This window comes from Carassius carassius, chromosome 21 (assembly GCF_963082965.1).
Source record: "Carassius carassius chromosome 21, fCarCar2.1, whole genome shotgun sequence".
Lineage (NCBI taxonomy): Eukaryota > Metazoa > Chordata > Actinopteri > Cypriniformes > Cyprinidae > Carassius > Carassius carassius.
The window spans coordinates 1568672-1583088 of NC_081775.1; the positions used below are offsets into that span (position 1 = coordinate 1568672).

The 14417-nt window shown below is 38.5% G+C and overlaps 2 protein-coding genes and 1 long non-coding RNA gene across 4 annotated transcripts in view; 1 reads left to right on the forward strand and 2 right to left on the reverse strand.

Annotated features, from left to right (window-relative positions):
• The window catches only part of LOC132097339 (DDB1- and CUL4-associated factor 1-like), a 34184-nt gene extending 30881 nt beyond the window's left edge, over positions 1–3303 (forward strand). Inside the window, exons 24-25 of the mRNA XM_059502979.1 lie at positions 500–785; positions 2391–3303. Coding sequence (XP_059358962.1) covers positions 500–785; positions 2391–2449 — 345 coding nt within the window. The 3' untranslated portion in view covers positions 2450–3303. The remainder of the gene's footprint in view (positions 1–499; positions 786–2390) is intronic.
• LOC132097344 (uncharacterized) overlaps positions 1–14417 on the reverse strand; it is a 404710-nt gene that overhangs the window by 386104 nt on the left and 4189 nt on the right. Inside the window, exon 3 of one of the 2 annotated variants that reach the window (XM_059502992.1) lies at positions 12722–12789. The exons of the other annotated variant lie outside the window; for it this stretch is intronic. The gene's annotated coding sequence lies outside the window, so the exon portion shown is untranslated. Of the gene's footprint in view, positions 1–12721; positions 12790–14417 lie in introns of those variants that run through there. 2 annotated transcript variants of the gene reach the window in all.
• Positions 1–14417, reverse strand: part of LOC132097345 (uncharacterized) — a 433761-nt gene that overhangs the window by 157733 nt on the left and 261611 nt on the right. The window lies entirely within an intron of this gene.

The window sequence follows — 14417 nt, forward strand, 5'->3', positions numbered from 1 at the left end:
TTAATTGTGATATCAAAACTATTTTATCTATTAGCGGTGGAAGCTTTGTCAAGCCTAAATAGTTCACATGTAATACGAGAATCTATTCACCTTCGCTATCAGTGGTTGTTCTGTTATAAAAAATAATATAGGTTTTAAAGTATATATAATTATAAAGCATCTCTACAGAAGGCAATACTGTCATTATACAGCTCAAGGTGTGCACAGAGAACGAAGTGTGCGAAGTTAATTTTAGATTGACCATCATTCTTTTGAGAGAATTTACAAAAACTACCTCTTCTGCTTGTGAAATGCACTCAAACTTAAGATCTGAATATGAGGATGTTGTTGAACATCAGTGGCTTCAGCTGTTACTTCTGATGCTGGGATTGTTCAGAAGCATATATGCAGAGCAGCAGGTGATGCACAGTTTTATAGTTTTTCTGGAAATCAGGAATAAGAGGATCATCGGTGAGGCTGCTCACTTTAAACTTGATCATAAGACATTGGTTTAATTCAGGAGGAGGATGATCAGGATGAAGAGGATGACGATGACTCCGATGATGATGACATGGATGACATCGATACCGACCCGCTGCTTGCAGAGCTGGAGAACGAGAATAACGGAGAGGAAGAGGAGGAGGAGGAGGATGGCGAGCAGGATTTCTCTCCGTCTGATGATGAGGAGGTGGCTCGCCTGCTGGATGAAGAGGCGGACGACGATGACGACGACGACGATGATGATGATGACGATGATGATGATTCTGATGACAATGAACGAGATGTGGAGCTTGTACTAGACAACAGTGAGTGACGTGTGCACGCACACATGCAGACATGCTGCTCACTGCAGAAACATTTGATTTCTCTATCACACACTTAGAGCTTAAAAGAACAAACAATACTGGAGAAAGGTTTCATGCTTCATAAAACAGGAACATTGATTTCTTATTAACAAGTCAGAGTTGCCTTCTCCCTACTTGAGCTCATGGTGTAGTAAATGTCTACTGTGCAAATGTATTTAAATTATGTGTATTATTAGCACCGGTAACTTATAAACAAGTTGGTTTGACCTCAACTATTTAAGCAAGTTACTGGAAATCACATTTTTTTCAAATGAACACTAGCTATCACTAATAATATATACAGTACATGGTGAATTATGACGCAAGTATGACATTTGAATTTACATGATTTAAAGTTGCTCTCTCAGGCATATCCATGAAATAATAATAATAATTTTTTTTATTCAAAGGCTTGTTTAAATCAGTGGTTCCCAACCCTGGTGCTGGAGACCCCCTAACACTGCCTGCTTTGCATGTCTCCTTAATCAAACACACCTGATTCAGCTCATTAGTAGACTTCAAGACCTGAATTTGTGTTTTGGGGTGCCTCCAGGATCAGGGTTGGGAACCGCTGGTTTAAATGACATAACTGCGTGTTTATTGTATACCAACCGTTTATTATAATGCTTGTGTTTTCATATTAAACAAGACCGTCAACTCTTGCCCCATCAGCATTTTCGAAATAAATGAATGTTCAATATATCAAACGAATGAACAGAGCTTGTGCTTTAAAAAAAAAAGAAATTAAATACCAATGATTAAATACACAGAGCCAGAAGAATTCCATCAATGAGTGTGTTCACATGCACCTGCTTAATGCGATTTATAATTAGATTTTGGCAATAGTGTGATTTTAAACTACCTCATGTAAATGCAATACTTTGATTTAAATACTGCAATTGCATGGAATACAACCATATTCTAAAACAGCGTCCAGTAACACACCTGCTCTGTCGGAGTCCATCATTTGTGCTGTGCAGTGGGGTATGTGAATAATGGCAGTAAAAAAATAACCACAATTCTTAGCAATAACTGAAACCGCATGTAAATGGGAGTGAAGAGTTTTGCTCTCGACATGTAAACATCATAATGCGATTTAAGTCCTTAGGAACTCTGATTATTGGAAATAATCGCATTATTCATGCGCATGTAAACGTAGTCTGTGGCGGAGGTGGTGTTAAAAAAAAGAGTAATGGAAATGGAGAAAGGGAGCTTGAAACCTAGAAGCAAGTTATGATGAAATTCCTGGGTTTCACAAAAACGATGCTCTGGCATCAAAATAAAAGAAACACGTGCAGTATCTTTGTTAGATTTAGTTTTGTTTCGGTTGAGATTATATTCATTCACTTTTGGCCCCTTGCAGGTGATAACAGTCACAGATTCGAATCCGTTATAAGAGCGGACTCTGATGCTGACAGGTTATACAGTATCAGTAGCTGTTTGCTGTCGGCTTGACTGTTCATGATGTCCTTCCCCTTCATGTTTGTTTAATTTATTGCTGCTTTTCTTTCTTTTTTCTTAGTTTTTGTTTTTCTGAAACGTTGTTCTGTTCTGTTCTTCCTGTAGCGGACAGCTCTGATAACTCAGACCTGGAAGATGACATCATCCTTTCCCTGAATGAGTGATCCTCAAGAGCTCAGCTCAGTCAGAAGATCTGAGAGAAGATGTCACAGGATGGCAGCAGCGGATGGGTGTCAGGTCGTCTTCCCCTGAACGGACCTGCAGGAAAATTGTGAACAAACATAGTTTTATAGAAGGACATCTCATATGAAACTAATGTAATTTGTCTGATGTTTGGTTTTGGTGAAGTTCTCATTTTTAAAGAACTTGTACTGATGGATTTCGAGAGGGTGGTGTCCTTTCAACACTTGGCACATGTGCACCATTAGCGTGTTTTGTGTTGTTTGAGCCCCGCTGTCTAGAGGGGTTCTGGGTAGCTCAAATACACTGTTTACATCCGCCGATACGTACGTCTGGATGCGTGCATGCTCTCGACCTTTGACCTGCCCAGCACTCCTCAGGTGATCTCGAGTTTGATTTCATCTAAACATCTGAAAATCTAGTTGCTTAGATGTTTAGTTCATCCATATTTGCTTTGGGAATAGTAGTTTTGTTAGCAATCGCATCGGTTTCATTTTACAAGAAATCGCTCCCTTCTGTCGGCTGACTGATTGAGATGTTGCACCACATTTAATGAGCAATAATTTCCGTTGATACTAAATTCACATAAAGGGCTGAAAGCCTGTGGTACGTCTGACATTATGCTCAGATCTGCAGCAGTGCTGGCTTCTCTTTTGAAGGAAGTTAACAGTTGCACTTGCAGCTTAAACATTTTTAAGCATCTGTGTACAGCCTCCATTTACTTTAGGGTTTAACGTTTCTGTTCATGCCTTTCCAAAGTAAAGATCTAAGGCAACATTGTGTACAAAATGTATTAAAAATATTTTTACAATAAATGTTATAATTAAACCAGAGTAAATTGTTGCTATTTTTTTTATTTTTTATGCTGTCACTGTCATCAATATCTGTTCACCATACATCTGGAAATACTGCTTTACAGTTATTAATTTCACTCGGTTTAAATCAAACCTGTGCCTGTTGTAGTTGGTGGAGGTAGTGCTTCAGGAACTGGATGACGTGCCATAAGGAGGGGCGAAGAAGGTTAATCAAATAAATATATATGGCTTACCACTTCAATTTAAGAAATAAAAGGGAGAATGGCATAATCATACACACAATATATCTTACATAATTTTGATCCAATGTGCCACACATTTAAACCTCATTAAACAAACCTCTAATAAGAATATTGGATCTATCCAAGCCCAATTATATCAGAAATGAGTCTCACCTTCAATAAAAAAGGACCTCTTTATTATAAAACGCACAGATTAGATAATCTAATGAAACATATTCCAATATAACCCTGTGCCATAGTGACCTAGAAGGGGCTTTAACAGCTAACCAGTTCAAAAGAATACATTTTCTTGCACAGAATGTTAGGAACTTGCCAAGTGTGTTTTCATGTGTGTTTACGACCATGTCATTGTGTATTCCAAGCAACATGTGTTTTGGACCATAGCCAATACTAATAGATAAGAGAGCATTAAGTTTGTTCAACCTTAACCCAAAACTTCTGAATCTCCTTACAAGACCAGAAACTGTGAATAAGATCTCTTTTCTCTGTTTTACATTTCGGACACATTGGCGAGCAAACTTGTGCCTCCGCAAAGGAGAAATGTGAGCTCTGTGCAAAACTTTCAACTGCATTGCTTTTACTCTGTTAATAATGCCCCTGTATAAGGTCCCTGTATTCTTCCATGCTTCCTCCCATTGATTGTCTGTGATTTGTATATCACATGTCCTTTCCCATGTCCTTTTCAATATCCGTTAAAAAGCTAATTTACTAAAGGAATATCAGTATCAAACCACACTGATCTGGACCTTCTATGTACCCAGTCAGAAATGTAACGCAAGTGAACACTTAGCTGATATTTCCGTGTATCTGGAAGGTCAAGACCTCCCAATGAAGATTGAAGCTGAAAAGTAAAAGTTTAAACGTGCTTTGTTTTTTTTGTTTTTTTGCCCATATAAAGGAACTAAACCAACCATTCAATTTCTTATTAGTTCTATGTGTAAAATTTATTGGAATCGTTTGAATGGGGTAAAGTAATCTTGGAAGAATATTCATCTTTAGGAGGAGATCCATCCCAACCAAGAAACAGAAAGAACACTCCACCTTTCTAAGTCCAACCGAATATGTTCAAAATGTGGAAGAAAGTTTACTTTATACATCTGTTTAAATGCCCCTTCATTTAAACAGATGTATAAAGTAAACTTTCTTCCACATTTTGAACATATTCGGTTGGACTTAACATTATTGCCCAAATATATTAAACCCTCAGGGGCCCATCTAAATGGGAAGGATGGTAATGTTTGGGATATTTGTTTTAAGACACCTATAAGCATTGCCACTGACTTATCATAATTAATTTTATAACCTTGAAAAAGTGCTGAATTTGTCATTTGTGTCTAAAAGAGCTGGGGTAGAGGTATCAGGATTCACAGTGAATATCAAAATATCATCGGCATATAGGGCAATGTTATATTGATTGTTTGCTATTGTTAACCCACAAATTTCATTATTTGTTCTTATAGCTTCTGCCAATGGTTCAATTATCAAAGCAAATAAAAGAGGAGATAGAGGGCAGCCTTGCCTCGTCCCCCTCCCAAACTTGAATGTAGAGGCATCCATTAGTCAGCACGGCACCAAGAGGTTCATTATACAATAACTTAACCCACTTAATAAAGTGCTCACCAAGACCAAATTTATGTAACGTATGAAATAAGAAGTGCTTCTCAGCATCTAGAGAAATCACAAGATTGACAGTGTTGCGTCCTACTATAAAGCCTGTTTGGACATCCTTTATTAGAGCGGGGAGAGCACATTCTAACCATGTTGCTAATATTTTAGAAAGAATCTTCAGATCTACATTAAGCAACGAAATATACGAACAGTCCTCCACTTGCTTCCCTTTTTTCAAAATTAAGAATATATTTGCCTCTCATGGACCATGGCAAATGGACTTTTTCAGATGAGTCATTGAGCATATTTAGTAAGGGTGTCAACTAATAAATCTCTAAATTCTTTATAAAATGCAGTACTAAGCCCATCTGGGCCAGGTGCTTTCCCAGATTGCAAACTCTTTATGGCTTCTAGAACTTCATTTTTAGATATAGGAGCATTAAGGGAAGTGATCTGATCCTCTGATAAACTGGGTAGGTTAAGGGTGGAGAAGAAAAGCTCTGTGGATTGTGTTATATCCCCTTCTAATTCTGACGTATAAATTCTCAAACCATTCTTTAAATGTATTATTAATAGATAAGCTGTCTAGAAAACGTTCACCGCTACTATCCACATTGGACAGGATAGACTGAGCGATTCCGATTTTTTCTTTTATTCGTTAAGAATGCTAAATATTTCCCCACTTTATCCCCATGCTCGTATATTTTCCCCATGCTCGTATATTGCTCGAGTTTCACTTCTGCTTTTTTTGTTTAAAGAGAATCTAAAGCAGGTCTAAGTGCTGAAATTTCCTTCATCTTACGAGGGGCTGTTTTTTTTTTTTAGATATAATCTCTCAGGATCCTTAAGCTTCGATTCTAAAATCTCTTTTTGTTTGACTTATCTGTGCCTTTTACTTGTGTATGCTATAATAAGGCCTCTAGAAAACGCTTTGGCTGTTTCCCATAGTAAAGATGGATCTTCGGTTGAGGCAGAGTTACTGGACATGAAAGAGTTAAACTCCTCTGTAAAATATAATATAAAATTATGATCAGACAAAATGAATGGGTGAAATCTCCAACTATTAGTATTTTGGTTCCCAAAGGAATATTCGGCAAAAACTGATGCATGGTCAGATATAGATATATTTAGTATATGGCAAGACATTATATGCTGCAACACATTTTTTGGAGAAAATAAATAATCTATCCTAGTATAGCAGCTGTGGACCCTAGAGAAAAAAGTATACTCCTGTTCTGCAGGGTGGCATGCCCTCCAAATATCTACATAGTCAAAGTCTTCACGGAGAGCCTTAACAGTTTAGCCTGAGTTGAATGATTTACCCGTTGGGAATTTATCTATAATGGGGCATAAATGACAATTTAAATATCCCCCAATAAACAGTGTCTTAACTCCCCACTCTGCTAATTTGGCAAATGCTGTAGTCAAAAAATCGCCTGGGTGGCTTGGGGGCCAATAAATGTTCATAAAAACTATTTCCTCCCCATATAATACCCCCTTTACCATTAAATGGAGCCCTCTTGTGTCCTTTAACTTCTACTAATTGGAATGGCATACCTCTCATAATTAAGATAACTACGCCTCTGCTCCTTGAAGTGAAAGATGAGAAAAAGACCTGAAAAAAATAAAAAGGAATTGGAGAACACTAATTAAATTACACATTTTACCTCCCGTTGCATAACAGGAGTCCCAGTGAAAAGAGGTCCGTTAACGACAAAAGGAAACAAGGAAATATCCAGCCAGAACGTCAAGCGGTAGTGCCACCATTAATGAACGCACAACTTGTTAAACAGTACAACAAGCACACGTTTCAATGTCTCAGTTAAATGTTCAATATTTAAACTTGCACCAGTGTATAATTATCTAAAAAGCCTACAGTGTACATTGGACAATCAAGTATTACCAACAGGCTCAGCATCCAGAGAACTTAGGAACGTCTCGACAGCTCATGAAACACCTTCACCGTGCCACGGATGTTTACCTTTAGGAGGGCAGGGTAAATTTGCCTGTATTCCGCACCTAAGGATTTTAGGCTTTTCTTAACTTCATCGAACATCTTGCATTTGTCAAGGACAGACGCAGAAAAGTCCTGAAAAACATCACCGTGCTGTCTCCAAATTTCCAAGAACCTTCGATTCCCAGCTCTCACGCAACTTTTAACACTCGATGTTTGTCTTGAACCTCACCAAGATGGGTCACGGTCGCTGCGTAGAGGAAGGTTTGGGTGCGAGTGATCGATGCGCTCTCTCCAGCTTTATATGACCCGCTTTCGAAGTAATACCGAGAGTCTTAGCAAGGCCATGATTTGAAAAACCACGTCCTTCTTCCTCTGTTTTCAAGTTCTTCAGCCCATTCTCCCATGGCATGTACAAGTTTCTCAAGGGACTGTAGCTTAGCCTTGGTCGGGGTTACCACGTCTTCCATAGCAGATATCTTGAGATATCGGATCAGTTTTTTCATTGAGTTTAGATATATTGGCTGTAATCTCCGCAACTGCGTCAGACAGTGGAGACGTGGGCGAGCTCGTATTAGCATTAGCAATGTCGGCTTACTCACGGGCCTTGTCAGACCTGTTTGCAATAGCCGTTTTCTTATGTGGCATGCTTTCTGTTTGCCTCAGAAAGTAGTTATTTATGCTCATAATGGCAAACACAAGACGTGTGTGCTAAAATTATAATTTTTGGGTTGTAATAGTAGGAAACTCAGCAAAGAGACACTACAGCTCAACTACACACAGCCTCCCTTCAAGCCGCCATCTTGAAATCCCCCAACTTGCCATAATTGATAAAAGCATGAATTCTGCAGTCCATCAGAAAATCAGGCTGTCAGTTTGTGACCTCAAGATCAAGCGCACTTGGGTTGTGCACTTGAGTTATGCAGCAGGACAATGATCCCAAACACACCAGCAAGTCCACCTCTAAATGGATCAAGAAAACATCTTAGTTTATGCATGTAACCATGGTTCCACTTAACTGTCTGAAGGTGAGGTAAACAGGCAAGCCGAAGGCATGGCAAGGGGGTGCAGCATTTGTTCCCTCTCAGGGAACCATGGTTACATGATAAAGTCTTAATAGTTGGTGATTTTAATATCCATCTTGATAATGAAAAAGATGCATTGGGATCAGCATTTATAGACATTCTGAACTCTATTGGTGTTAGACAACACGTTTCAGGACCTACTCATTGTCGAAATCATACTCTAGATTTAATACTGTCACATGGAATTGATGTTGATGGTGTTGAAATTATTCAGCCAAGTGATGATATCTCAGATCATTATTTAGTTCTGTGCAAACTTCATATAGCCAAAATTGTAAATTCTACTTCTTGTTACAAGTATGGAAGAACCATCACTTCTAACACAAAAGATTGCTTTTTAAGTTATCTTCCTGATGTATCCAAAATCCTTAGCATATCCAAAACCTCAGAACAACTTGATGATGTAACAGAAAGTATGGACTCTCTCTTTTCTAGCACTTTAAATAAAGTTGCTCCTTTACGCTTAAGGAAGCTAAAGAGAGCAGCCCGAAAAATGGAGCGCAGCTGGAGGAAAACAAAACTAGAGGTATTTCGTATTGCTTGGTGGGAAAATAACATATCCTACAGAAAAGCATTAAAAACTGCTAGATCCGATTACTTTTCTTCTCTTTTAGAAGAAAACAAACATAAACCCAGGTATTTATTCAATACAGTGGCTAAATTAACGTAAAATAAAGCCTCAACAAGTGTTGACATTTCCCAACACCACAGCAGTAATGACTTTATGAACTACTTTACTTCTAAAATTGATACTATTAGAGATAAAATTGCAACCATTCAGCCGTCAGCTACAGTATCACATCAGACAGCGCACTATAGACCCCCTGAGGAACAGTTCCACTCATTCTCTACTATAGGAGAGGAAGAATTGTATAAACTTGTTAAATCATCTAAACCAACAACATGTATGTTAGACCCTATACCATCTAAGCTCCTAAAAGAGGTGCTTCCAGAAGTCATAGATCCTCTTCTGACTATTATTAATTCCTCACTGTCATTAGGATATGTCCCCAAAACCTTCAAACTGGCTGTTATTGAGCCTCTCATCAAAAAACCACAACTTGACCCCAAAGAACTAGTTAATTATAGACCAATCTCGAATCTCCTTTTTCTGTCCAAGATACTAGAAAAGGTGGTATCCTTACAATTATATTCCTTCTTAGAGAAAAATGGTATATGTGAGGATTTCCAGTCAGGATTTAGACCGTATCATAGTACTGAGACTGCTCTCCTTAGAGTTACAAATGATCTGCTCTTATCATCTGATCGTGGGTGTATCTCTCTATTAGTTTTATTGGATCTTAGTGCTGCGTTTTTACACAATTGACCACAACATTCTTTTGCATAGACTTGAACACTTTGTTGGCATCAGTGGAAGTGCATTAGTATGGTTTAAATCGTACTTGTATGACCGCCATCAGTTCGTAGCAGTGAATGAAGATGTATCCTATCGATCACAAGTGCAGTATGGAGTACCTCAAGGCTCAGTACAAGGGCCGCTACTCTTCACGCTTTATATGTTACCCTTGGGAGATATCATCAGGAAACATGGTGTTAGCTTTCACTGTTATGCTGATGATACTCAGCTCTATATTTCTTCGCAGCCCGGTGAAACACACCAATTTGAAAAACTAATGGATTGCATAGTCGATATAAAAGACTGGATGACGAGTAATTTCTTACTGCTAAATTCTGAAAAAACAGAGGTGTTAATTATAGGACCTAAAAACTCCGCTTGTAATAACCTAGAACACTGTCTAAGACTTGATGGTTGCTCTGTCAATTGTTCGTCATCAGTTAGGAACCTAGGTGTGCTATTTGATCGCAATCTTTCCTTAGAAAGCCACGTTTCTAGCATTTGTAAAACTGCATTTTTTTTCATCTCAAAAATATATCTAAATTACGGCCTATGCTCTCAATGTCAAATGCAGAAATGTTAATCCATGCATTTATGACCTCAAGGTTAGATTATTGTAATGCTTTATTGGGTGGTTGTTCTGCACGCTTAGTAAACAAACTACAGCTAGTCCAAAATGCAGCAGCAAGAGTTCTTACTACAACCCGAATTCCGGAAAAGTTGGGACGTTTTTTAAATTTTAATAAAATGAAAACTAAAGGAATTTCAAATCACATGAGCCAATATTTTATTCACAATAGAACATAGATAACGTAGCAAATGTTTAAACTGAGAAATTTTACACTTTTATCCACTTAATTAGCTCATTTAAAATTTAATGCCTGCTACAGGTCTCAAAAAAGTTGGCATGGGGGCAACAAATGGCTAAAAAGCAAGCAGTTTTGAAAAGATTCAGCTGGGAGAACATCTAGTGATTAATTAAGTTAATTGATATCAGGTCTGTAACATGATTAGCTATAAAAGCTTTGTCTTAGAGAAGCAGAGTCTCTCAGAAGTAAAGATGGGCAGAGGCTCTCCAATCTGTGAAAGACTGCGTAAAAAAATTGTGGAAAACTTTAAAAACAATGTTCCTCAACGTCAAATTGCAAAGGCTTTGCAAATCTCATCATCTACAGTGCATAACATCATCAAAAGATTCAGAGAAACTGGAGAAATCTCTGTGCGTAAGGGACAAGGCAGGAGACCTTTATTGGATGCCCGTGGTCTTCGGGCTCTCAGACGACACTGCATCACTCATCGGCATGATTGTGTCAATGACATTACTAAATGGGCCCAGGAATACTTTCAGAAACCACTGTCGGTAAACACAATCCACCGTGCCATCAGCAGATGCCAACTAAAGCTCTATCATGCAAAAAGGAAGCCATATGTGAACATGGTCCAGAAGCGCCGTCGTGTCCTGTGGGCCAAGGCTCATTTAAAATGGACTATTTCAAAGTGGAATAGTGTTTTATGGTCAGACGAGTCCAAATTTGACATTCTTGTTGGAAATCACGGACGCCATGTCCTCCGTGCTAAAGAGGAGGGAGACCTTCCAGCATGTTATCAGCGTTCAGTTCAAAAGCCAGCATCTCTGATGGTATGGGGGTGCATAAGTGCATACGGTATGGGGAGCTTGCATGTTTTGGAAGGCTCTGTGAATGCTGAAAGGTATATAAAGGTTTTAGAGCAACATATGCTTCCCTCCAAACAACGTCTATTTCAGGGAAGGCCTTGTTTATTTCAGCAGGACAATGCAAAACCACATACTGCAGCTATAACAACAGCATGGCTTCATCATAGAAGAGTCCGGGTGCTAACCTGGCCTGCCTGCAGTCCAGATCTTTCACCTATAGAGAACATTTGGCGCATCATTAAACGAAAAATACGTCAAAGACGACCACGAACTCTTCAGCAGCTGGAAATCTATATAAGGCAAGAATGGGACCAAATTCCAACAGCAAAACTCCAGCAACTCATAGCCTCAATGCCCAGACGTCTTCAAACTGTTTTGAAAAGAAAAGGAGATGCTACACCATGGTAAACATGCCCCGTCCCAACTATTTTGAGACCTGTAGCAGAAATCAAAATTGAAATGAGCTAATTTTGTGCATAAAATTGTAAACTTTCTCAGTTTAAACATTTGCTATGTTATCTATGTTCTATTGTGAATAAAATATTGGCTCATGTGATTTGAAAGTCTTTTAGTTTTCATTTTATTAAAATTTAAAAAACGTCCCAACTTTTCCGGAATTCGGGTTGTACCTAGAATATCAATTTCAACTGCGGGCGTCAGATCCTTTTCCTATTTGGCGCCTAAACTCTGGAATAACCTACCTAACATTGTTCGGGAGGCAGACACACTCTTGCAGTTTAAATCTAGATTAAAGACCCATCTCTTTAACCTGGCATACACATAACGTACTAAGATGCTTTTAATATCTAAATCCGTTAAAGGATTTTTAGGCTGCATTAATTAGGTGAACCGGAAACACTTCCCATAACACCCTATGTACTTGCTACATCATTAGAAGAATGGCATCTACGCTAATATTTATCTGTTTCTCTCTTGTTCCGAGGTCACCGTGGCCACCAGATCCAGTCTGTGTCCAGATCAGAGGGTCACTGCAGTCACCCGGATCCAGTACGTATCCAGACCAGAGGTGGATCGGCACTTAGAAAGGACCTCTACTGCCCTGAAAGACAGCGGAGACCAGGACAACTAGAGCCCCAGATACAGATCCCCTGTAAAGACCTTGTCTCAGAGGAGCACCAGGACAAGACCACAGGAAACAGATGATTCTTCTGCACAATCTGACTTTGCTGCAGCCTGGAATTGAACTACTGGTACATTATTGACACTGTTTTCCTAATTTTCAATTCAAGTTTATTTATTTGTATAGCGCTTTTTTAAAATACAAATCGTTACAAAGCAACTTTACAGAAAATTGTTTCTACAATATTTAGTAGTAGCTAGTAGTTTGTGCACGTTTGACAGGATTTTAGAAAAAATAAAAAATAATATTAATAATACAAGACGTAGTCAGCTAGACGATGAACTATCAATATTATTAATTAATAGTTATCATATGATGCAGTCACACATGTAGCAATAATTATTTAGTTCTGTTGTTGATTCAAGGTTAGGATCATCTGGGCTCCTCTGAGGGTCAGCATCATCTCTTCTCAGGTGTTCTGGATCCAGACTGGAGCTTGTGTAAATCCTAGTTACCACGGGATGTAAATCCCATGGCAAAACAGAGAAACAAAATAGAGACATCATTAGCATAGCTGATGTTCTAACAAAGTAAAATTAGTTTAACACAAGCTAAAGAATAAAAATGCACATTTGATCAGATGCAACTACACTCACAATTTAAAAGATAAATTTTTCATATGCTTGGCGAAAGAGATGTGTTTTTAATCTAGATTTAAACAGAGAGAGTGTGTCTGAACCCCGAACATTATCAGGAAGGCTATTCCAGAGTTTGGGAGCCAAATGTGAGAAAGCTCTACCTCCTTTAGTGGACTTTGCTATCCTAGGAACTACCAAAAGTCCAGCGTTTTGTGACCTTAGGGTGCGTGATGGGTTGTAACGTGGTAGAAGGCTAGTTAGGTACGCAGGAGCTAGACCATTTAGGGCCTTATAGGTAAGTAATGATAATTTGTAACTGATTCGGAACTTAATAGGTAGCCAGTGCAGAGACTGTAAAATTGGGGTAATATGATCATATTTTCTTGACCTCGTAAGGACTCTAGCTGCTGCATTTTGGACTACCTGTAGCTTGTTTATTGAAGATGCAGGACAACCACCTAGAAGTGCATTACAATAGTCCAGTCTAGAGGTCATGAATGCATGAGCTAGCTTTTCTGCATCAGAAACAGATAACATGTTTCGTAGCTTGGCAATGTTTCTAAGATGGAAGAATGCAGTCTTTGTAACATTGGAAATATGATTTTCAAAAGACAAATTGCTGTCTAATATAACACCCAGATTTCTGACTGTAGAGGAAGTAACAGTACATCCGTCTAGTTACAGATTGTAATCTACAAGATTCTGTGTAGTGTTTTTTGGTCCAATAATTATTATCTCTGTCTAATCCGAATTTAATTGGAGAAAATTATTTGTCATCCAATCTTTTACATTTTTAACACACTCTGTTAGCTTAGATAATTGGGAAGTTTCATCTGGTCTCGTTGAGATATATAGCTGAGTATCATCAGCATAACAGTGGACGCTAATTCCGTATTTTCTAATAATATTACCAAGGGGCAACATGTATATTGAAAATAGAAGGGGACCTAGGACGGATCCTTGTGGCACTCCATATTTTACTGATGATAAATGAGATGACACCCCATTTAAGTAAACAAAATGGTAGCGATCGGACAGGTAGGATCTAAACCATCTTAGAGCCTGCCCTTGAATACATGTATAGTTTTGTAATCGATCTATGAGTATGTCATGATCTATGGTGTCGAACGCAGCACTAAGATCAAATAAGACTAGAAATGAGATGCAGTCTTGATCTGACGCAAGGAGCAGGTCATTTGTAATTTTAACAAGTGCAGTTTCTGTGCTATGGTGGGGCCTAAAACCCCGACTGAAATTCTTCATACAGATCATTTTTATGCAGGAAGGTGCTCAATTGAGCAGACACAACTTTTTCTAAAATTTTAGACATAAATGGAAGATTTGAAATAGGCCTATAATTTGCCAGTACACTAGGATCTAGTTTTGGTTTCTTAATAAGAGGCTTGATAACCGCCAGCTTGAATGGTTTTGGGACGTGATCTAAAGATAACGACGAGTTAATGATATTGAGAAGCGGTTCTTCGGCTACAGGTAACA